The sequence below is a fragment of the Lynx rufus genome, unplaced genomic scaffold (assembly GCF_022079265.1).
Source record: "Lynx rufus isolate CCGP_SWC_20201006 ecotype Redwood Valley unplaced genomic scaffold, mLynRuf1.p SCAF_23, whole genome shotgun sequence".
Taxonomy (NCBI): Eukaryota; Metazoa; Chordata; class Mammalia; order Carnivora; family Felidae; genus Lynx; species Lynx rufus.
Genome location: NW_025814838.1, coordinates 21,894,970 through 21,918,316, shown reverse-complemented (window position 1 = coordinate 21,918,316; position 23,347 = coordinate 21,894,970). Strand labels below are relative to the sequence as shown.

The following is a 23,347-nucleotide window of genomic DNA, read 5'->3' as shown; positions in this document are numbered from 1 at the left end:
AAAAAAAAAAAAGTCACCCATTCTACACAGTACTGTAACAACAAATACAAAACCACAGAAACAATCTTGATTATGTCCATTGGGAGCGGGTCACAGATGGGCATGAGGGAACAAGTAAGACGCCCAGAGAAGGCACGCTGTAGACACATCCATGCGTAGACCACGCACATCCCGTTACCAGTCAGCCTCGGATCCCACAGCCTTCCTGCCTGCCAGGGACACCACGTAGCAGCTGATGACACCGTGAGTCGCTCAGAAGATTTTCTCTTCTGTAAGATGAGAATTTGAGAAGATCTGCTTTCTCTGACAGATTGATTTGCTGAGAGTTGACAGGTAAATCCTATCTGCTGACCTCCAAGAAACCGTTCAGGATCTGGCTACTTCTCCCACCTCCCCCACGAGCATCCTGGCGGAGCCACAATCCCGCAGGCCTCCTCCCTACCTCGACCCCCACTGCAACCACTGCCCCCTCCTCCAAACCTGTTCCTACATTTATATCTCCTCCACAGTAGAGCAAAATCCTCACAATGGCCAGTGAGGGACTGCCCTCAGTCTCCTGTGGCTCACAGGACACGGCTAGTTAAATGCTAAGTCCATAACAAAGGATGCTATCCAGCCACTGGAAAGCCACAGACCGGGGGGTATACTGAGCAAGATGTGGAAGCTTTGCAGGGAACTTTATAAACAACTCAGGAGCAGGGGTGCTGGCTTGGGCAGAAGAGCATGCCACTCTGAATCTTAGGGTTGGGGGTCTGAGCTGCACGTTGGGTACACAGAGTACTTAAAATCTTAAAGTACAATTCAGGGGCGCCTGGTGGCTCAGGTCCTGATCTCAAGGTTGGAGCCCCGCATGAGGGCTCTCCGTCAGTGCAGAGCCCGTTTCGGATCCTCTGTCCCTCTCTTTCTCTCTGCCCCTCCCCTGCTCATGCTCTCTCAAAACTACATAAACATTTTTGTAAAAATTCAGTAACAAACTGCAGATACAGTGTAGGCCCTTTCAGATAAAAATAGACACATCTTGGGGCCCTGGGTGGCTCAGTCGGTTAAGCGTCAGACTTCGGCTCAGGTGACGATCTCGCGGTTTGTGAGTTCGAGCCCCGCGCGGGCTCTGCGTTGACGGCTCGGAGCCTGGAGCCTGCTTCGGATTCTGTGTCTCCCTCTCTCTCTGCCCTGCCCCGCTGTGCTCTGTCTCTCAAAAACGAATGTGAAAAAAATTTTTAAAAAAAATAGACACAGCTGTTCACGTGTGTGTGAACACCGTGCAAAGAACCTAGAAGGAACTCTAAGTCGTTCACCAATGGTTTCTTACCAGTGGGGAAGGAGAAAGATTATGGTTATTCTTCCCCGCCCCACCCCCACCCCACCCCACCCCCAGTATTTCCTGGGAATACGGTGAAGAACCATAGTGTCCGGGGACTGCACCAGGGTAGAGCCTGTTCTGCACGGTTCGCAGCCCTGTGCTTTCCCAGGCAGAGCGGACACTCAGGGTTGAAAGCAGCACAGCCAGTGGTTTCTGCATCACGCCCGTATAAAACAACTTGGGGGCGGGGAGGCATGAAATCGCCACGAAGGAGCTTAAATGGTCACCCAGGTGAAGTCCGTTTCTAAGGCACACGAGCCCTCCCCTTCCACTCTCCGAAAATGCCCTCCGCTGCAGGAGCGAGGAGCGCCCGACCCCTCTGCTTGACCCGGGTCCGAGGGCTCGACGCGAAGAAGCACCTGCAGGAGTCCCGCGGGCCGGGGCGCATCCCCGCTACCTGAGGGCTGGGGAGAAACGCGGACGCACCGCGCGCTCAGCGTTCGCCGGGTGTGTGGCGCACAAATCTCACAGAACCTCCACGTGTCCCACGGAAGAGGAAGCCGGCTCGGGACCGAGGCGGGGCCCGCCTGCCACCCGGCCCCCCTCACCTCTCGGGACGGCCGCCAAAGCTGGCGCCCGCAGACTGCGCCCCCAATGCAGCAGCACCCTCAACTCGCGCGCCATGTCGGTCCTACCCGGCGCCTAGGACACCACGCTCCGCGGGGGGCGGAACGGGGCGGGGCCTTCCTGGGGCGCGGCGCGGTGACGTCACGGAGAGCGCCGGGCTGCCCGGCCCGCTGCCTGCGCCGGCGGGTGGGCGGGGGCCTCCGTGGCGCGGGCGCCGGCTGCGCGCGCGGGGACAGTCGGGCCTGAGGGAGGGCCCTCCGTGACCTTGTGTCGCGTTGTCAAGGACGAGGGGACGTGCGCGCGGGCCCTGGGCCCTGGCCCGCCGGCTGGGCCTCACTTCGTGCATCCCCTAAATGGGGCCGACGCCCGCACACACCCGGCTGTGAAAGGTGGCGCCGGGGCGGAAGCAGTGCACGTCCCCGGGGCTTGACGAGTTTGGGGCCGCCGGCTCTACCGAGGCTGGCGGAGGAAGAGATGGGGTGGGTTTCATTCCAAAACATGAACTCAGGGGCCGCCCCGCCGGCAGGCTGGGCATATTCATTCTTTGCCTCCCGCCTTGCTGGAGGTGAGGCTGAAGTTGAGACCGCAACTCCTTTTATTTTAATTAAGAAAAAAAAAATTTTTTTTTTTTTTTTGAATTGAAGTGTGGTTGACACACAAAGTTCCAGGCATGGAACGTAGTGATGCAGCGGCGCCGCACCTCGTGCTGCGCTCACTCGCTGCGAGCTACCCTAGACACCCACGGCGCCACTCCTTCTCGGCCTGTGACTGTCGTCGCTGTGCCGTGCTTTTCCCGTCGCTGTGCGGTGCTTTTCCTGCCCACGTCAACGCCCCTTCTCGCCGAGTGCCATGGCTCACAACGTGCCCGGGCGGCTCCCCAAGTGATTCGGAGGCTCACCGACACAATCCTGCGGAAACGGAGGTGCTCGAGGTTTGTCCGGCGCTGCAAAGTACGGGAGTCAGGAGAGCCTCACCCCACCAACCCCCCAGCGGGGACGTAGTTGGAGCGCTTCGGGGATTCTTCCAGGTGGAAGGTGTCAAGGTTGAGCCCCACGTGCCAGGCTTCAGCAACTCAGGGATGATGGGATTTTTTTTTAAAGTTTATTTATTTACTTTGAGGAAGAGGGGGAGAACGAGTAGGGGAGGGACAGAGAGGGAGAGAGAATCCCAAGCAGGTTCCACGCTGTCATTGCAGAGCCTGATGAGAGACTCAAACGCCTGAACCTTGAGATCATGACCTGAGCTGAAATCAAGAGTCATACGCTCAGCCGACTGAGCCACCCAGGCGCCCCGGGATGATGGGATTTTTTTTTTTTTTTAACCAATTTCATAAACCTTCTTACAAGGTACCTTAATTTTTGAAGCTCTAAAAATAGGAGTATTGAGGAGCCAGACAGTCCTGCAGATGCTGGGTGTTGTCTGAAAGCTATTACTGTTTTAGTGTTCAGGCCTCAGGAACAAGTGTGCCCACCCCCAGCAGGCACAGACCTGTACAGACCCCGTTTGGAACAAGGGCAGCTGCAGTGTGGAGACTCTGGCTGCAGCTTCAGAGGCAGTAACTCTCCCTGGCTTTTGGAGGCATCAAAATGTTTAAATTCAGAGAAACAACTAATGGCCTGGTAGGACCTGATCAGGGCTTGCGCGTCTCTCTTTTTTAATGTTTATTTTTGAGAGAGAGAGAGAGAGGTGCGGAGTGCGAGTGGGGGAGGAGAAGAGAGGGAGACACAGAATCCAAAGTGGGCTCCAGGCTCTGAGCTGTCAGCACAGAACCAGAGGCGGGGCTTGAACTCACGAACCATGAGATCATGACCTGGGCCGAGGTCGAACACTTAACCAACGGAGCCACCCAGGCATCCTGCGTGTCTCCTAAAGTCCTTTGTAGGACTTGACACCAACTCGGCATGGTTCAGAACTCAGAAACATAACCTTTTGCTGATTCACTCGACAGCCGTCTCGGTGTATTTAATGAACGTCAACCCTCTGCTAACTCCAGATACCTGCCCACCGCAGTGCAAGATCTGGTGAGAACCTAGGCCCCGAAGCCCACTTGTACACATGCTGACTGTGGGATCTGGTCGGAAGCAAGACCTGTGGCCCTTGGTGGAGGCAGGTATAGCCACTTAGGACCTGGCCTGGAACTAACTAGAACATTTCTGATTTCATTGGGTGACTCTGAGGCTTTTTCTCCAAATCATTTCTTCTGTTTGTCAGTGTCCACTTTTAATTCCACCATCAAAGACATTGGAAATGTCACAAGTTGGTTCCACAGATCCCCCAAACTTTCGGGAGCGACTGGACCGAAGGCCTTTGTCCCTTTTCATGCCTTATGGCAATGGCATTTGGTCCAGGCCCCTGCCCTTGGCAATCCTGTGAACATGGTCTGTGCCCCACCTAGCGGCTCCCAGCCTCCCCGTCCAGCATTAACAGTGTGAGAAAGCTGAGTCCGAACAACCACAAAGTGTCACTGCTGGGGTCTTTTCTGAGCACGTCTGGCTCCGGGGAAGCCAGGGTGAAGGAGGCAGCCACCTCTCCCACTGCATGTGTTCCTGGAAACTTCCACTGGGGGATACCACTTGGAGAACTAGCCTTGAGGGCATGTTTGGAAAGATGCCTTCTGTCCCGGCAAAGCACTCTGGTCACATTTTCCCCCCAATTTGTAGATGAGGTCATTGTAGGCACTGGAATAAAAAATGCCCACCCAAACTCAATCCGTGGCGTCCGTGGCTTGCAAGTTAAAAATTAGATTGGCGCGAGAGACCCTCGAGCGTGGAGAAGCCACTTTGTTCTGTGCACGGTTGGGTGCATGTGTGCGTGCGGGCTCAGGTGATGGCCCTGTAGCTCCTCGAGCCACCATTGTCACCTTGACCCGTGTAGCGAGCAGAAAGGCTGCCTGGGGAGGCCTTGCCTGCCTGCGGCCCCTTCCTCCGCTCAGCACGGCTTCCTGGTGGCTGCGGGGCCCCTCTCGATGTCTGCTCCGTGCCAGTGAGGCCCTGCCCCCTTCAGGACCCTTGGCCTGGCTGGGTGCCAGGGAGCCCCACTCCAGCCAGAGGCCCAGGCCCGGTGGGATCCTGAGCAGCACCTGGCATCAGGCCTGCGGAGCCCCTCACCAAGACTGCATCTCTGCAGGTATGAAGCGGGTCCCCTCCGTCAGGGTTCTCCGGTCCAGTGGGGTATGGGAGGGCAGGGTGGAAACGCCGCCAGGCACAGGTCAGAGGGGGCCATGGTCTCAGCGTCAGCCAGGTGTCTCCGGAGTGTTGGGTGTTTGGGAAACGGGAAGGATGGGACTGACCCCAGCACTTGCTCCACGTGGCGCCCAAGCGCTTTCCCGTCGCCTGGAAGTCGCCTGGGGAGCAGGGCACTCCTGCTTCTGGGGCAGAGCAAGAGGGATGGCGCCCCCTCAGGTGTCCTCACAGTCTGCACTTTGTACGATGCACTTCACGGTCAGGACGTCTTCCTGTGCCTCTTTGCCCTGGGCTCCGCCTTAACTCCTGTCCTGTCCAGGGGACCTGGGGCTGCCAGTGGTCTCACCAGGTACTTATTCAGGGGGTTGAGGACAAAGGGGACAGAAGATGCCAGCTGGGAACAAATGCTGTGAAGGAGGCCTAAGAACCACTTGACCAAACCCCCTTTCCCTACACCCATATTTATCGTGAATATTGAAACTAAAGCAGTTGTGGGAGGCCTGGCTGGCTTGTCTGTGGACTGTGCAGCTCTTGGGGTTGTGGGTTCGAGCCTCACATGGGGTGTGGAGATTACTTTACAAAAGTCTTTAAGAAGGGGCACCTGAGTGGCTCAGTCAGTTGGGTGGCCAACTTCGGCTCACATCATGATCTCACGGTCCGTCGGTTCGAGCCCCGCGTCGGGCTCTGTGCTGACAGCTCAGAGCCTGGAGCCTGCTTTAAATTGTGTCTCCTCCTCTCTCTGCCCCTCCCCCACGTGCACTCTCTCTCTCAAAAATAAACATTTTTTAAAAATCTTTAAGAAAAAAAAGACTAACGCAATTTCAAAGTCAAGATGGTTGTTCTTGGATCCCCTTATGGCCTTGCTATTCAAAGTGAAGGCTTAGTGGGGCGCCTGAGTGGCTCAGTCGGCTGAGCATCCGACTTCGGCTCAGGTCATGATCTCGCAGTTCGTGGATATGAGCCCCACGTCGGGCTCTGGGCTGACAGCTCAGAGCCTGGAGCCCGCTTCGGATTCTGTGTCTCCCTCAGTCTGCCCCTCCGCTGCTTGCACTCTGTCTCTCTCATTGTCACAAAAATAAATAAACATTAAAAAAAAATTTAAATTCAAAGTGCAGACTGAGAGCCAGGACTCATCTGGGAGCTCATTAGAAACTCAGAAGCTGGGGTGCCTGAGTGGTTCAGTCCATTAAACGTCCAACTTTGGCTCAGGTCATGATCTCATGGTTTGTGAGTTTGAGCCCCGCCTCGGGCTCTGTGCTGTCAGTGCAGAGCCTGCTTGGGATTCTCTCTCTCTCTGCCCCTCCCATGTGTGATCTCTCTCTCTCAAAATAAAATAAAAAGAAAAAAAAAAAAACACCCTTAAAAAAACAAAACAAAACAACACTCAGAAGCTCAGTTTGCCCACCCCCCTGGGCCCAGACCTACTATGTCAGGAGGTCAGCGAGATCCCAGATGAGGCGTCTGTGTGTCAGAGCTGGAGAAGTGCTGTCCCAGAGCCGACGCCTGCTTACTTCACGGACAACCAGAAGCCACAGGTGTGCATCCCTAAAAATTGCCTGTTCCGGAGGGAAAGGGGCCTCGGCTCGGGACCCAATCTCGTCTTTCCCGCCCTCTCCCCGCGAGAACCCCCTTTTCTCACCCAGGAAGCCGGAGCCGCCCAGAACTCAAGTGTCGAGAGGGTTGGGAACGGTGAGAACCGGCCTCCCTGGAAGGTCGGTGCGTCCCCTGTGCTTTCGCCTGTGGAGGTCCAGCCCTCAGCGGGGACACTGGTTCTGGCTGAACACCAGGTGACTCTGAACGCCTCTTGGTGCGGCTCCTGGCCTCCCTCAAGTCTGCTGCCCCTTTCTCTGCACCTCCCAGCCTCAGGAGAGCGGCTGCGACGTGAGTGTCTGGTCCCCAAGACTCTCCCTCCCTGGAGCTGGCTCCAGACGCCTCCCTCGTGGCCGCACAAGAGACATCCCTCCCTCTTCTGAGGCCCCCAAACCTGTGCCACACATGAGGGGTCCTGGAGAGACACAGGGAGAGTCCTGGTGCAGGGAGCCATCCTCCTCTTGCCGTCCTTCCAAGGACGTCCTCTCTGGACATTTTCCTAAAAGACCTGCAGACACAGGGTCCCCACCCTTACTCGCGACAGTCTCTAAACCCCACTACTACCCTTAAGGATCTTTTCGCCTGAACTTTGTTGATAGGCTAGTATAGAATCACTTGAAACATCGTCTAGAAGAGGCTTCCTTGTGGCTGGCCCAGAGAATAAGGCCCACTTCAGCGGCAGCCCTCTTCAGGCACCGGGTTAAGGTCACTGACACTGTGGACAGTAGGCTGACGCCCAGTGAACCGGTGGACACCAGACACCGGGCACCAGGCAGGGCAAGTCCACTTGGTCCTGTGTCAGGACTTGGTTACCACTTACTGTCTGTGACGTTTGAAGGCTTACGAGCTATCGTAATGCCCCCGCTTGCCAGAGGGCTCCCCAAAGTGAGTTCTAGGTGAGCCTGCGAAACAAGGAGTGGAGAAAAGCTCCTTTCAGGCGTGGCTCTGCCTGAGCGGCCCACACCTGCTCACTCGCAACCCGGGCCCCGGCTCCTGGCTGCCGCCACCCAGACGCTGCAGACCCGCACGTCCCGTGGGCTCACTTCCCGCTCGCCTGTGGCCCCTCAGACGTGCCCGAATCACCGCAAGCCAGGTGTTCGGTCAGCGCCCGCGGATGCTCCGCTGGGTGAAGGCATCTCACGCCGGAGCCACAGTCGACGCAGCCTGGGGAAACCCTCTGTAGGAAGGCACCTAAAACACCACGCTGCCCTCTTGACTCACCGGGGTTCCCGTCCTCCAGTTTGTCCTCTAGCCTGGAGGCTACGTTCACTCAAATTTCCTGTTTCCTTACTCTTGACTTTACACGTCGAAATTACACCTGGGTAACGCAGTGGGACGAACAGGGCATCCCAGGAAGGTGCGGCGTGGCTTTCGGAGCCCGGAGCCCAAGTGGACTTTGTCCCCATCCCCACGCCGGCTTCCCACCACTATCCTCAGCACTATCCTCGGGCGAGGGAGGGGCTTCCCGAAGGTGCGCTGGTGACCAACCAGCACTCAGCTCCTTCATCAAAGAACTCTGCTTTGTCTGAGCAGCTTCCCGCACCGCCCCCCCCCCCCCCCGCCCCTGCTGTGCCCGAAGCACGTTCTGGCTTAAACAGAATCTTTGGTTCCATCTAGTAAAAGTAAAAAAAAATAATAATAATAAAATTTAAAAAAAAATAAAAAGAAAAAAGAGGAAGTTACATCTACAGCCTGAGATCTTATAAGCAGAACACTCTCCGACTCGTCTTCCAGAAATTACACCCTATTCCTGTTTCCAACATGCCAAGTTCTTAGGAACATGATCAAACACACATACCGGACGCACTCAGCTGAGACCCTTGGACCTTACGAAGGCTAGCTCTAAGCCAATACTAAGGGTCAGAGCCAACTGGGACCATCGTTGAATCCAAGCAGTTTTACCAGCTTTTATTATAAACACCAGCACATTTCAAGTTTCCTCTTTTTGATCACAAATATAGGACTTTTTCTTCTCCTCTTTAGTATACAGCATGAGACACAGCGCCCGGGCCTGGCAGCTCTTACAGAAACCTCCTTACGCCCAGTGCGGGGTTAATCCGCAGACCGCACGCCCTCGGCCGCATCCTTTGGCGGGTCACACAGGACGTGGACTCCAAGGAGAGGAGATGTGGCCACAAAGTTTTGGATTCTAGGAGGACCTGAAAAAGTTGCCCCCCCCCCCCCCCCGCCACCACCACCACTTGACTGCACCGAATGGCCGTCCTGCTCCTCCAGGGCCCAGACGGGTCACCGCTTCTGCCCGAACACGGGCTCAGGGTTGGACCGTCAGCGGGGAGGGTGCTTCGGCAGACGGTCCCAGATTCGAGAAGCAAGCAGGCAGAGCAAGGATGGCCAGAGGGCCACTGGCGGGCCGTGGCCCTGCTTTCTCTTCGGGCATGTGGCGGAGGCGGGGGTTGGTTGGCAGTGCTGAGGACGGTCTGCTGATCTGGCTTCACCTACGGGGAAGCTGGGTGCTAGGGCGGATATTTCAGAAAATTTCCTCAAATTTAGATTCCCAAATCAAGTATTTTGAAATTACCTCTGTGAATACAGGGCCAAAAGGGAAACTGTTTGAGTCAAGAGATCTGACTTGGCCGCCACGACCCCCTAATCGGGGAGCCGGGGATGCAAGGGCTGGGACTCGACTCACTTGTGCTCGGGAGGGGGTGGGTGGGGTTCTGGAGAACACACGTGCGTGCTCCCACACAGACGTGAGGTTTACGGCATCCAGGGTCTCAACTCTCACCTTCTTGTTATAGGGCATCTGACACTGGACCCGGGGGGTGAGGTGGGGGACCGTGTGGCCAACGTGCCCGTCCCCTTTCACCACAGCGCGGCCTCCGTGGCCTCAGGGCGGGGGCACCTCCCTGTCTCTAGAGGGTGGAGGAGGAAGGCCACAGCTCTTCTCCGCACCCCCCCAGTGTGCGGCATCCTCCCCCTGCGGGGCACAGGATCTGGGGATCCCGGAGAGAAGCAGGCACCACCTCCAGTCCCCGGGGCACCTTTCGCATCAACTCTGGGGTTTACATACAGGAAGGGGAAGGGGGTGCTGTTGCCAACAACAGGAACCGTCCCTGGTCTGGGTTTTCTCGAGTGTTCCGGGAAGAGGGCAGGAGGCAAAGTGTTGTTCAGACCCATCTGCACCCCTAACCGTGGGTGACGTTCCGCGTGGGGCACTGAGTACATGAGGCCATCCCCGAGCTTTGCCCCCTCGGTCCCTGCAGAGAGAAGCCGCGGGCTCGGCTGGGCCTGGCTGCCACCCGCACGGCGCCCCCCAGGCCCGTGATCCCCACCTCTCCGCCATGAGCAATCCACCAGAATCGTGTCTTACAAAGAACAGACTCCAAAAATATATATAAATAAATAAAAACCTTAAACATTCTTACAGGGATCTTAAAGAACAGAATACATGTTAAAAACTTCAGTAATTTATATCAATTTTAAGCGGTACTTTATATACAATGGGGGGAAAACACATGCATAGTCCAAATACAATGTTGAAAACAGCATTTTCATAACAAAACCCCGAACACTAAGTGTTAATACCATGTACATGAATTCAAGAAGGACCACCCTTTTTGTCTGTTGCACACAGTTTATTTAACAATATGATATAAGAAATGAGTTGGTACTTTACCATTCTATACAGTGATTGAATCTTCTTGAATTTTCTTATTTATAGTAATTATAGCGCTTGCATGATTTACACTAGAATTGCTTTTCCTCATTTCAAGTTTCACATAGAAGAAAGAAAAGAATGCTTCTTCTCTATTAACATTAGCATGGTCTAAGAGAGTGATCATCTCTATTTTTTGTCTAAAACCAGTTTTATCAGAGAAACAAAGCAACAATTTCTACATCTGCAAGACAAGAGTTTGGCGTAAGCCAGTATGTATAGATAGGTGTGTGTGGGTGTGTACGTGTGTGCGCGCAGGAGCCGACTCCTACCGTCCAGGGGTAATACTTGGAGAACGCCCACAGAGTTCACTATAGAAAAAAATCTTCCCGCAACGTCAGAAAGTTATCGGGATACATTATAAGCTTGCATTATTTCAAGAATCAGTTTCTGAATATTATTTTTCTTCTCACTTTTAAACATAAATGTTTAAAGTCTTGAAAATACAAATAAAAAATATGAATATAATGAACTTGTTTTTCCCGTTAAAAAAAGGCATGAGTCACCAGCAATGACGACAAAAAGAATCCAAACAAAACCCCCCTCCCCCCAAAACAAAAAAACAAAAACAGAAAACAAAAAACAAAAAGAGAGAGAGAGAAAGAGAGAGAGAGAGAGAGAGAGAGAGAGAGAGAGACCAGATATTTAAATCAACTGGTTTTTAACAAAAAAATATATTCTTTGTATTGTTTCTTTAAACAGCAATCTACCCTTCCATGGCTCGGAAGTAGCAGTTCCATCTAGGGATAAAAAGAGCCCAGATGCCTGGATTTCAGTACAAAAGGTCCAAGAACATGAAAGGGGAAACAAAAAAAAGCGATGCTCTCGCAATGCTACAAACCCTCCACAAACTTTTCTAGGGTGTCTCCTGTGGTGTCGCCGACCAGGGACAGCTCACTGGACAACGCACTCCTGTTGGGGGTGTTCAGCTGGGGGAGCATTGCACTCTGTTCGGGGTTCCCCAAGTGTCCCTGATCTATGGAGCTGGCCATGGTGACCGCGAGTCCTGGGTGGGGGGAACCGGTCTGGGGCGAGACGTGGTGCGGCGAAGGCTGGGGCTGGATCCGTGGCGACGGGCTGGAATGTGGAGGCTGGGACTGGGGCCGCGGAGACTGGACAGGGGCCGGGGACCGCACCTGGCTACTGAGGGACGTGGCCATCTGCTGGCCGGGGAGGTGCGAGGCCTGGGGCTGTCCTGAGAGCATGTGCTGCTGGGGGCTCATGGGGTTCGGCTGGCCCGGGGACCCGATCTGCTGCTTCATCTGCTGCTGCTGCAGAATCCGCTGCTGCAGGGCCTGCTGGATGTTGGGGGTGCCGTCCGCGCCCAGCCCGGGCTGCCCCATCTGGCCGAGCTGTCCCATCTGAGCCGCCATCTGGCCCATGGAGCTGCCCTGGATGGGGAGGTGCTGCTGCATCCGCTGCTGCTGCATGGCCGGCGGGTAGCCTCCGGGTCCCTGGGGCTGCTGGAACTGGCCGTGCCCGGCCATGCCCCCGGCCATGCCCGCGCCGCCCTGTGGCGGCGGCGGCGGCGGCGGCGGCGGCTGCTGCTGCTGCTGTTGCTGCTGCTGCAGCAGCTGCCGGCGCAGCATCTCTCTGTACTGCGGGTTCATGCTCGCCATGCCGGGGTTGTGCCCCGGGTTCATGATGTTCAGGGCCTGGCCCTGGGGGTTCAGGCCTCCCATCGCCTGCTGCTGCGGGGGCACGCCGGGCCGGGGCCCGCCGGCTTGCATGGCGTTCAGGTTCTGCAGGCCGGGCTGCTGGTGCAGGCCGGGCTGGGCCTGGAGGCCGGGCTGGGGCTGGAGGCCGGGCTGGGGCTGGAGGCCGGGCTGACTGGCCACGTACTTGGCCGTGCGCTGCTTGATGAAAGCCGCCATCAGCTGAGGGTTTGACTTGAGGATGTTGAGCACCTGCTGCTGCTGCTGCGGGGAGCTGGGCGACTTCAGGGTCCGCAACAGGTCCTGCAGGGCGCCGGGCGAGATGCTCCGGGGCGGCTGCACGCTGGGCATCCGAGGCCCTGCCACGGCCGGCTGGGCCTGCATGGACATCACGGGCCTGGGCATGCCCGGCATCGGCTGCTGCTGGGGGAGAGGCGCCTGCTGCCACTGCCCGGGCGGCAGGTTGGGCACGACGGGCCCGCCGACCGGGCCGGGCCGGGGCACGTTCAGGCCCGCGGGGGCCATCTGGCCCACCGGGGTCACCATGCCCGTGCGCCCCGGGGGCACGCCGTTGTTGATGTTCACCCGGTACAGGTGCTGCTGCTGCTGCGCCTCGCGCTCGATCTGCCGGGCCGCTTCCACCGCGGCCGGCGGGGGCTGGGCGGGGGGCGGCGGGGCCGGCACCTGGTTGGCGGGCTTCCCGGCGGACACCGTGGTGGGGGGCTGAGTCCGGGCCACGCCGGGGAAGCCGGCCGGGGACATGCTCACGGGCGAGGGCTGGGGCTGGGCGGGCGGCTGCGGCGTCTGGGGCGTGCTGGGCTGCTGCGTGGGGGTCCCGGGCGGCGCTGAGGTAGGGGAAGGCAGACTCTGCTGAGGCACGTTGCGGGTGTTCATGGTGGCCATCCGCCGGCGCATGAGCTGAGCCTGCTGCAGGCGGTGCTGGATCTGCTGCTGGCGGAGCTTGTGTTTGATGTTGAGGCAGAAGGGCACCGGGCATTTGTTCTCCTGGCAGTGTTTGGCGTGGTAGCAGCAGAGGGCGATGAGCTGCTTGCACACCGGGCAGCCCCCGTTGGTCTTGCGCTTGCAGCCCTTGGTGTGCTGCACCACCCGCTTCATCTTCTGGCAGGACGGCAGCGAGCAGTTGGCGTTGCGGCACTGGCAGGCGTGCACCAGGGACTGGATGCAGCGCTGGATGCTCAGGCGCCGCGACTCCTGGGGGCTCTTGGACTGCGGCTCGCCCTGGCTGCTGCCCTCGTCGTCCAGGCCCAGCCCCCACTTCACCATCTTGTGGGCGTGGCTCTTCGTGTTGTAGCAGTTGATGCACAGGTCGTAGTCCTGCGGACGGGGAGGGGGCGCGGGCGGGGGTCAGCGCGAAGCCGGCACGGCCCGGCGGCCCCCCCCCACGACACGTCCGGCCCCGCAGTCTCACCCCTGTCCCCTCTCCCGCCTCCCTCTGCCCCTGAGGAACGCCGCGCAGACCCACCGTGTCCTGCTCCCGTACCTGGCCGGGGAAGACTGACAGTTCCTCCCAAGCTCACTGAAGTGCCACCGATCTGGGTTTCTAGAAACCGGCCCTCACCCTCTGGGGTCGCTACTGGGCACCCTGGTGTGTCCCCAGAGCTCTGCAGGGCAGCCCAGAAGGGTCTTCACCAGAAGACAGGCCCGGGGCTCAGACCACAGTGACAAAATGCGTGCGCTCAGAGGTCTTAAAAGTCGCACCTGGAGACGGGGGCAACCCAGAGCCAAGTCTAGAGAAGGAAGCCCTGTGACCGAAACCAATCCTTTGGTTTGTGTTTTCATATTTATTTACTTATTTATTTTGAGAGAGAGAGAGAGAGAGAGAGAGCAAGCGAGAGAGGAGAGAGAGCGAGAGAGCGCAAAAGCGTGCACTCACATGCCACAGAGACAGAGACAGAGACAGGAAAAGAGAGAATCCCAAGCAGGCTCCATGCTCAGCACAGAGCCCGACGTGGGGCTCGATCCCACAACCCTGAGATCATGACCTGAACTGAAATCGAGAGCCGGATACTCAACCGACTGAGCCACCCAGGAGCCCCAGATCCGATCCTTTTTGAGAAAGGACACGAAGATCCCAATAGCGGGAAGTGACAAAGAACCAAAGAAAGCTAGACAAAGTGGGGAATGAAAACAAAGGCATTACAGAGGCCCCATGTGCCCCCTCAACCTGAGATCACAGAGCTGCTCCTATGGGCATGTGACTCTGGGGACCATTCTGAACAGTGACACTGGTGAGGTGAGGAGTGGGTGGGGGGATGGAGTCTGTGACTATCTGTTGGGGGAGACAAAGGGCCCACGACAGCCCACACCCCTTCTCAGAGGGGAGCCAGTGTATGCAATCATGGGGTCCACCAGGACAAGGGAGGAGGGGTCCAGGACCCCTAACCAAAGGGGCCCAGCACGACACTAGGGCAGGGGAATCCCAGCCTCTCAGCAAGCCTAGAACTGGAGGCATGGAAAGGGGAAACCAGTCGGAATCCTGGCGGAAGGGAAGCACAGCCCGCCTCTCTCCTGCTCCTGCCCGGGCACGAGGTCCCTGGATGTGCCGGACACACGGCCCGCATAAGCAAAAAACCAGGGGTAAGACGAAAGTGCTCCGTGACCATCTTGTCCCGAACAAGTCAGCACAAACACCACCTCCCCCGGGAAACCTGCCGGCTCCTGCTGGGGGCCAAGCATACCCCGGACACGCATCTGTGGCCTTGCGGTAATGCTCGCTTGGGCCGGGACCGTACCAGGCTCTGTGAAAGGAGATGGGCTTCTTCCTTCCTATCCTGGATGCCCGCTGTTGAGTCTGGAGCTGTGTACCACACACCCCTGACCCACACTGACCAGGACCCTTGTATTCGTGAGCTCAAAAACATCCACCTCGTGACCAGCAGCACCCCAGAGGACCAGGAGGCAGATGAGCCTCTTCCGTTCGGTCACTCTGTTCCCCCAGGAAACGGCCACCGTCTAGGAGCTCAGTGCAGGCTGCCGACGCGCAGAGGGCGAGGACGGGGGCCTACCTCGCACACGGTGCAGTGCCAGCGCGTCTCCACGTGGTGCTTGCACTCATTGCAGGTGTAGACAAACCGGTCCTGGCCCTGTGTGTGCAGCTCCACCAGCATGCACAGCGTGGACCACTTGGACCGGCGCAGGGACGAGAACTCCCAGTGCTTGTCTCTGGCGAGGGTGAGGAAGGCGTCACGCCCGTCCATGAGGTCACAGCTGAGCAGGGGGTCAGGGTCGACGATGGGGGGCAGCGTGTTGATGACGGGCCCGGCGTGCAGGTGAATCACAAAGAAGACCTGTGGGCGAGAGCGGCGTGAGCCCCCCGCGGAGGGCAGGCGTGCTGGCGCCCAGGACCACCCAGGCTCCCTGGGGCCGCCCGGAGCCGGCGGCATGCCGTGTGGGTCACGCGACCGGCAGCTCTACCTTCTCCGGGCTGGCCCTGCCCGACAGCCCCAGGCCCCCTCCTCTACCGTGCAGCCCAGGAAGGGCGCCAACACGGGCCCCCCAAGAGCCCACCCGTGCGTCTCTACCTCTTTGTGCTTCTCCATGGTGGCGTAGAGCTTCTGGGACAAGTCGTTGGACACGTTGGGCATGCTGGGCTTCTTTTTGTTGGCTCGACTGATGCTGCTTTTATTCTTATTGGTTTTCTTGTTGTTCTTCTTCTTGGCATTCTTGCTGTCACCCTGGCTGCCCTAAAATGACAGGCAAAGCTGTCTGACAAGCCCAGCCTCCTCTTGTCCACGCCTGACTCTGCACCCGGGGCTGGGACACCCGGCTCGCAGGCCGTGGGGGCTCCAGGAGGCCCAGCCGAGGGCAGGAGCCCGCACACAGCTGGAAACACACTGCTGCCTTCAGAGGAAGTCACGGAGGCAGAGGATGGGAGCCGGGCCTGGGGGGGGGGGGGCGGGGGGGGGGGAGAGATGGGGGGCAAGAGTGACACACAGACATAAAAGCCATGCCGTGCCGGCCACAGCAGGTCTTTTCTCAAGGGAAAACGTGCCCAGGACGCTGGTTCGGACCCTAACAACTGAGGGGGACCGTTATTTTTCACGGCTTCACACGATGCCACTGGACCCCGCCACTCCACGCCACGTCCTGCACACTCTAGCAGATTCTCTGCCTTGCAAAAGGTCCCAAATATCCATAGTGCACGAGACAGGGGTGAGGTGCCAAGAGAAGCCACTGCATGGGTAGGAGCTGGGGCTCCAAAACAGCCCTTCCACTTCAACGTCCCTGGCAAGGCTGCCCGAGGTAGGACGTCTCCCTGGCCCCGAGAGGGCCTAAAACCCATCAGGAGCGCCCCACCTGGCTGAAGTCCAAGGGGGTCCCGCTCGTCAGTTAAAGCGCCCCTACTCTTGAAAGGGCTCGGACACCAGGGTGGAGACGTTTGCCGGGTCTGGTCCAAAGAACTTCACTCTCAACAAGAGGGAGGAGAGGGGGAGAGACAGAGACGGAGCAGGAGACAGACACCCCGGGTGCCTGAGAGGGGGGTCACTGAGGAAGCCCCCAGGCAAGTCTGAGAGTACCAAGCTGCCCTGGGAGCGCAGACCCCTTGTGGCACGTTGGCCGGGCCAGGGGAGGACGTTGGTGGAAAGTGAGAGCGCTGACTGAGCATGGGCTGTGGTTAACAAAGTCGCATCAACGCTGGTTCAGCCACCATCACACACGTGGGACGGGAGTGCGAGGTGGCAGCAGGACAGACCGGTGGAGTGTGAGGGACCCGGGATACCTGCTTGAGTTTTCTGTAAGCCTTCAAACTGTTCTAAACATTAAGCTGACTTTTAGGGGCACCTGGGTGGCTCAGTCGGTTACGTGTCCAGCTCTTGACTTCAGCTGAGGTCATGATCGCAAAGGATAGCATGAGGTCTGTCTGGGACTGTCTCTCTCCCTCTCTGCCCCTCCCCTACTCGCATGCATGTGCTCTCACGCTCTCTCTCAAAATAAACTATTTAAAAAGTTAAAATTAAACTTAAACTTACTTCTAAGAACTTAAATAGATTCACCGCACAAAGTTCAGAAAACATAGCTAAATAACTTAAAAAATAAAAATAGTTTTGTTTTGTTTTGTTTTTTTTGCTACCGAGAGCAACAAAATTTTGGAGTTTCTTCTTGGAGTCGTGCCTACGCACACATGCGGGGGGGGGGGGTCCCCACGTGTGATGCCGCACCGTCTCTTCCCCACTGCTACAAGCATCTCCCCATTTCGCCCCAGAGCAGCCCCACGGCCGAGCGCCGTCCGGAACGGGAGCCAACGCCTACCGTGAGGGTGAGGTGTCCCCAGGGCAGGACCCGCCTGCTGCTTCCGAGAACTGGACGCAGAGAACATGGACTCTCTCCGGCATGGGCAAGTCCCTTGCTGGGAACCGCCACCAGGCCAGAGGTGGGCATGTTCTCCTCGGACAGGACACACAGCCGGGGCCTGTGTCCCCCTCAAGGAGCCCCTCTCTTCAGAAGCAGAAGCTGTGCTTGTGGCTGCTCCACCTTCCTCCCTGCTGTGAATCCCCTGCTCCCCGAACCCTGGACTCGTGTTCTGACTCAGGCCACCTCCTCTCCGAGATGCAGGGCAGTGGCGGAGACAGAAGAGCCACCCGAGGCTCACAGCTCGGCTCTGCTCTCTGTCTCGCCGGAACTCCCAAGTTTCCACTAACACGTGGCACGTCCTTCAAAGGTCTGCCCGCCAACAGGATCTCCTGCTATCCCCCCAGAGACCCTGGCGGGGCAGTGCGGTCATCAGAGGACAGATGACAGATCCCGCCTCCAGGGGGACCCCAACGAAAGGAAGTCGGGCCACCGTGCACCTGCGACACAGACCCCAGCTGAGGGCACAGCCCCTCACTCCTCGCGGGTGTTCACAGGCATCTCGGTACACAGCCAATTCCTGACTTCTTCCCCCAACGTGCTCTCCCCCCCTCACCCCCTCCCTCGTGCAGAGGCGCTGACGCAGCGGCTCAGACCCCGGACACAGCAGGGCCCAGAGCCGGGACGCTCCTCACGGGCCAGAGAGCCGCTGCTCCTCCCCAAACACCCCATTAGCTCCTCACTGCCTCTACAGTCACGCACCAAATCGAAACTCCGGCCTCTCCTCACGCATCCCGAACGCAACACGCTTGCTTCCAACTCCAGCCCTCACACGCCTCCTCCTGTGGCCGGCAGCTCCTTACCTGGGGCCGCCTGGGCTTCTTCCCAGCAGCTCGGCCTCGGCCGCTGCTCCAGACAGGCCCCGCGGGAGCACCAGCACCCGCCCGGTGGCGGCGCTCCCTTCCTTCCTGCTCCTGCTGCTGTCCCGGCGCACCCCTCCCTCACTTGTTCTTCCTACTAGGACACGCCCCCCCCCCCCCCCCCCCCCTGAGTGCAGGGATGGAGTCTTCTCGAGTCACCACCGCACTGCCAAGCACGGAGCCCGTGCACGAAGGCAGCGCCAAGGTGGAGGGCTGGCACGTAACAAAGCGGAAGAAAGAGGCCCGCCAACCGAGGGTCTTGTTCTCAGGGCAGGTCCGCCCGGCTCTGTCCGCCCGCCCCGCTCAGAGATGCCAGAGCCAGCCTCTCCCGTGCGCCTTCTCCTATGTGATGCGTCCCCAGCACCCATGTCTCAGCTCACCCCGCACGTAGCGTGGGCTGTGCCCCCCGGGCTCCAGTCCTGACCTGCGGTGGCTGGTGAGAAGGGGAGGGGGCACATACAAAAACATCAGCACGAAGAAGGCCACGGCCCGTGGGCCCGACGGCACGAATCCACGCGGCCTTCAGCGTGCAGCTGGGCCCGCAGGGTCTCTTTACCTCCGTGGTCTCACTGGCTGCACTGCTCTCCTCCTTCTTCCTCTCTTCTTCTTCTTGCTCCAACTCCTTAATGCTCTCCTCCAGCACATTGGGCCAGAAGTCACCCTCAAAATAGGGCAGCTCCTTGGCACTGGTGAGCCTGTCTTCGGTCGCTTGTTTGAAAATGTCCTGGAAAGTGAAGGAAGCACGTCCGTGAGAAGAGGGAACTGAGTGACGCTCCCGGGAGCAGGTGCAGGGGCCACGCCACCGGGAGAGGACGGGGCTGTGCGTCGTGACACACGAACAGCTGAGATCAGATTTCAACAGGTACCGCGGCTTTCAGAACACCAGCTAAAACTCCCGGTGGACTGCAAATAAAGGCTTCTATGTCTTTTGTCTACGCTCTTCCTTTTTTTGAGAGAAAGAGAACACAAGCAGGGGACAGGGACAGACGGACAGAGAGAATCCCAAGTAGGCTCCACGCTCAGCTTGGAGGCCAACAAGGGGCTTCATCTCGCGACCCTGCGATCATGACCTGACTGGAAATCAAGATTCGGACGCTCAGCTGACTGAGCCATCCAGGCGCCCCAATGCTCTTACTTTCTCCTTCCTACTCCTCGTAGGTGAACGCAGTTCTAACGTGCGTGAGCGCGAGAGGAAGACACGCCATCCCGCCGCCACGCCCTGTTTCAGCACCGGGTACCTTGTAATCGTGAATGATCCGTTCTGCAAATGCCTTGTCCAGCATCTTCTTGTACCACTCCTGCAGGCGCTTTGGTTTGGGGATTTTCTGATCAGGGGGGTGGCAATGGAAGATATAGTCATCTCCTTCACTCGGGGGGCAGGCCCAGATGTGTCCTGTTACGTACCTACGGGACACACAGACACAATTCAGATCAAAGTGGTGACTGAAAGCCTCCCCGCCTTCAAGGAGTAACAGGTGAGAAGCAGGGACCAAAGCAAGGAGAGAAATAACTAGACAAAAAGAAAAAACAAAGAAATTACCACAACGCTTGTGGTAAAATGTAACAGGCTCAGAAAAGCTGCAGTGCAGGCCCAGTGCGCTGGGGGAGGAGTGTGCGGCCGGGCAAGGCTGATCTGCAGCACACGAGGGCACGCCTGGACACCGGCCCTAAGATGTTCCCTCTCAGGTGTGCGTGGCGGGCGGGGGCCGAGGCTCCAAGGGCACACGGTCAGCACGGGACAGGGCGCCGGGAGACGCGGCTCTCGGGTGTGTGGGAGGACTTACACCCAGGAATGCACTGCCTTTCCTAACCACTACTTCCTGTGCACCGGAGAGGCTGGGTGTTTCTCTCTAAGGGGCGAAAGTCAGAATAAATTGGTCATTTGGTTAGGGACCTATCAATCAAATACCTCTAACTTTTTCAAATTTTGCAAAAGAAAGTGACAGGTCTAGAACAGAGAAACAGAGATGTCCAGAAAGGCAAACATAGAGAGACAGAAAGCAGACGAGGGGTCGCTGGGCATAGGGGCGGAACAGGGTTAACAGTAAACGGGGGCAGGGATCCTACTGTGGGGAGGACAATGCTCAGAAACTGACTTATGGCCACAGCCACACCGCTCGGTGACATACCTAAAAATCACGGAAGTGTACGCCTAAAATAGGCAGCCTTTGTGATACATAAAATATGCCTCAATAAAATTAAGAAAATTAGAAAAAAGAGCAGGGCACAGAAGGCAGATCTGCATGGCCCCAAGGGAAGGGGGCCTTGGGAGACCATCGATCTAAGGACGTTAAAAGAAAAATACGTATGACTTAGGAAAAAAAATACTCATGTTATTTCGTAAAATACACAGTAAAAATTAAAGCTGGATTTTTTATTAGCTCTGAATAAAGTGGAGTAAACTCACCCCAATTTCTTCACGTATTCTAAATATCCAATAAGGATCTCATGGTAAACAGCGGTCCGGAGGCACCGGGGCCGGAAGAAATGAATACTGTCCAGATAAGATATGTATACACGCCTAGGGTGGGGAGGGCAAGCGGGAAGAAATTAATTCAGAGTTCAGGATACACCCCAAACGTGAAAGCAAACACCAACATCCAAAAAGCTCCAGAGACAAATTCTGTTTTGTAGCAGTTACACTGGCCACAGACGAGATGTAAGAAAACTCTCATCACCAACCGCCACTGCCAATGAATGATCTCACTCATCGCTGAGCCGAGAAGCAGCAGGTGGCCCACCAGGACCGCCAGGGAGAGGCCGGGGCAAACTAAGAAACGCCACCTCCAGGTCCCTGTCACCTGGACTCCTGACTGAGCGTGAAAGAACTCTGGATAGAGGTTACAAGGCGGGGGCCCATGGAGGAATCCCCACCCCTTCTCTGTGGGCTCACCTGCCCCAGGTAAGACAGGGACAATGGCAAGACCAGGACCGGAACTCGTGAGTACTCACAACATAGAACAGGCTCTCAACAGTCATCAAAACCCTTCACTTCTCATTGGCTTAGGGTTAAACTACACTAACCAGCTTGGTCAGTTAAGCGTGGCTTATTTGATTTAAAGCCAGTTCTGAAGCACATGGCTTCTCTACAATATTTGGGGGCCCGGTCTGCTGAGCCGCACGGGCCCATTAACGCGCACCGGAGAAGAAGAGGAGGAGGAGGAGAAGGAGGAGGAGGAGGAGGAGGAGGAGGAGGAGGAGGAGGACGACGATGACTACCTTGTGTTTGGAGGGGGGCAATCGGAGCCGTACTCTTGCACGTGCATCCCAAAGAAGCACACATCCACTCCGTCAATTTCCTCAAAAGCAAAGAGTGCTTTGGTTCGATACGGGAAAGATTCAGACATTTCCCCGGAATCCACAAACCTGGAATAAAAGAGCCTGAGATTTGCACGTGTCATCACTTCCCGGATGCTTTACAAACAAGACCCTCGGCCCTGAGTCCGCTCCGTGCACAGGAGCAGGAGGCCTGGTCACCTCCTCTGACTGCTGGCCCCAGTGCTCAGCCCAGGCAGACAAGCTGTGACCCTATTCTCTGTGACACAGTCTCAGTCAGAAATTTTACGTCCGCTAATGAACGCGGAATACGGAGAGAAGGGCTCACTGTACATTATATGCTGAAAAACCTTTAAATTCTACAAACTCCCAGTTTAATCTTTCAGTAATCTCTTCACCCCATGTGGGGCTCTAACTCACAAGCCCGAGATTAAGAACTGCATGGTCTTCAGACTGAGCCAGCCAGGCCCCGAAACCTTGCCAGAAAGCAGGGCTTTTGTTAACCAGGTACGGTGACCCCTCAAAGAACACTTCAGAAAACAGCACAACATGTGCACACAAACCGTGACTTCATCCCAGGCTTGACCTCCACAGTCTTGTCTGAGCTGGCCACCACCCGGACAAAGACCTCCCCGGCTTCGGGATGATTCTGTCGCCGCAAAAACTTGTTGACTCGGTCTTCCAAGTGGTTGCCCAATCGCGTGGTCTGTAGTCCTGCAAAGTCCAGAGCAAGCAGGTGAGGGGGCTTCGCATGGGCTGTGGAGAAGGTGGCTGAAGCCAGAGAACCCACCTTTCTCTTTCAGTGCAGTCTGATACTCTATGGATTAACGTTTTCCAAATCCAGAAGGGAACTAGCTTGTCCTATGTGGTAAGCATTTCATAAGGGAAAGGTGGACTTGGGACCTCAGGCACTCCGCACGCTGACAAGTGCTATCATTTAAATGCCCACATATTTCCATCTTTTTCTAGACACAAGGGCGGAAGAGCCACAAAGGCAGACTAAAGGCTGTGGGGCAAAGCAGAGGGAGCACACACAGGGGCCCCACTGAGCCCACCTCCTGCCTCCCGTGCCCAGGCCCTGGTGAGAGTGCCCCCACAAGTCTGCCCATGGCCCGAATCCACACTGCACGAACTCTGCCTTCCCCGAAGGGCAGGGCATACCTCTCCCCTTCCTGCCCAGCTCGAGGGAGTCCCGCATGCAGCCTCATACAGCCTTTGGAACGCATCCCAGATGGGAGCCCACAGGGCATCACTACCTACATCAGCCCTAGACCCCCTCCACACCCTCTCTTTCCCGGGGACGCCCTAGGCGTGGCCACTGTGACAGGAACACTGGGCACAGCAGTAAAACTCTTTGCACAAGGGGAAAAGACTAGAAGAAAAAGCTACAGAAGGTTAACGCTGATAATTTTCTTTATGTTCATTGATTTTTAAAATACTACATAATGAGAAATATTTTTAAAAAGCTATCTGGGATTTTATAAGATTCCTTACTAAGAAGTATCTGGAAAATTTAGATGGACTTTCTAAATTCCATTTTTGTGCAATAAACACAGCAATGGTGGAGTTTTTCTTGTATGTAAGTTGTACCTCCATAAAAGTGATTTAAAATAAAAAAACTACCACGACCAGGAAATAAAAACCCCACAGAAAACGAAGAACTTGACAAGTTCCACCAATGAGGGGAGAGCGGATTTATGATCTATCCCACACTCTGGCGAAGGGGGGGGGGGGGGACCCTCGTGTTTATGCCCCTGTGCTGCTGCTGAGCACGGCCTGTCCCCCTCACAAGGCGCTTTCCAGTCCTGAAA

General features: G+C 56.9%; 2 protein-coding genes across 5 annotated transcripts in view; both read right to left on the bottom strand.

Annotated features, from left to right (window-relative positions):
- TRAP1 (TNF receptor associated protein 1) overlaps positions 1 to 1,999 on the bottom strand; it is a 46,522-nt gene extending 44,523 nt beyond the window's left edge. Inside the window, exon 1 of the mRNA XM_047087389.1 lies at positions 1,909 to 1,999. Coding sequence (XP_046943345.1) covers positions 1,909 to 1,984 — 76 coding nt within the window. The 5' untranslated portion in view covers positions 1,985 to 1,999. The remainder of the gene's footprint in view (positions 1 to 1,908) is intronic.
- An 8,996-nt stretch (positions 2,000 to 10,995) lies between these two features.
- Positions 10,996 to 23,347, bottom strand: part of CREBBP (CREB binding protein) — a 126,453-nt gene continuing 114,101 nt past the window's right edge. For all 4 annotated transcript variants that reach the window (XM_047087207.1, XM_047087209.1, XM_047087208.1 and 1 more), the window contains 8 exons: positions 22,100 to 22,250; positions 21,480 to 21,626; positions 20,668 to 20,781; positions 19,499 to 19,664; positions 18,817 to 18,984; positions 15,573 to 15,734; positions 15,057 to 15,338; positions 10,996 to 13,365 (listed from right to left, as the gene is read on the bottom strand). In XM_047087207.1, the coding sequence (XP_046943163.1) occupies positions 11,209 to 13,365; positions 15,057 to 15,338; positions 15,573 to 15,734; positions 18,817 to 18,984; positions 19,499 to 19,664; positions 20,668 to 20,781; positions 21,480 to 21,626; positions 22,100 to 22,250 (3,347 nt within the window). In that variant the 3' untranslated portion in view covers positions 10,996 to 11,208. The remainder of the gene's footprint in view (positions 13,366 to 15,056; positions 15,339 to 15,572; positions 15,735 to 18,816; positions 18,985 to 19,498; positions 19,665 to 20,667; positions 20,782 to 21,479; positions 21,627 to 22,099; positions 22,251 to 23,347) is intronic.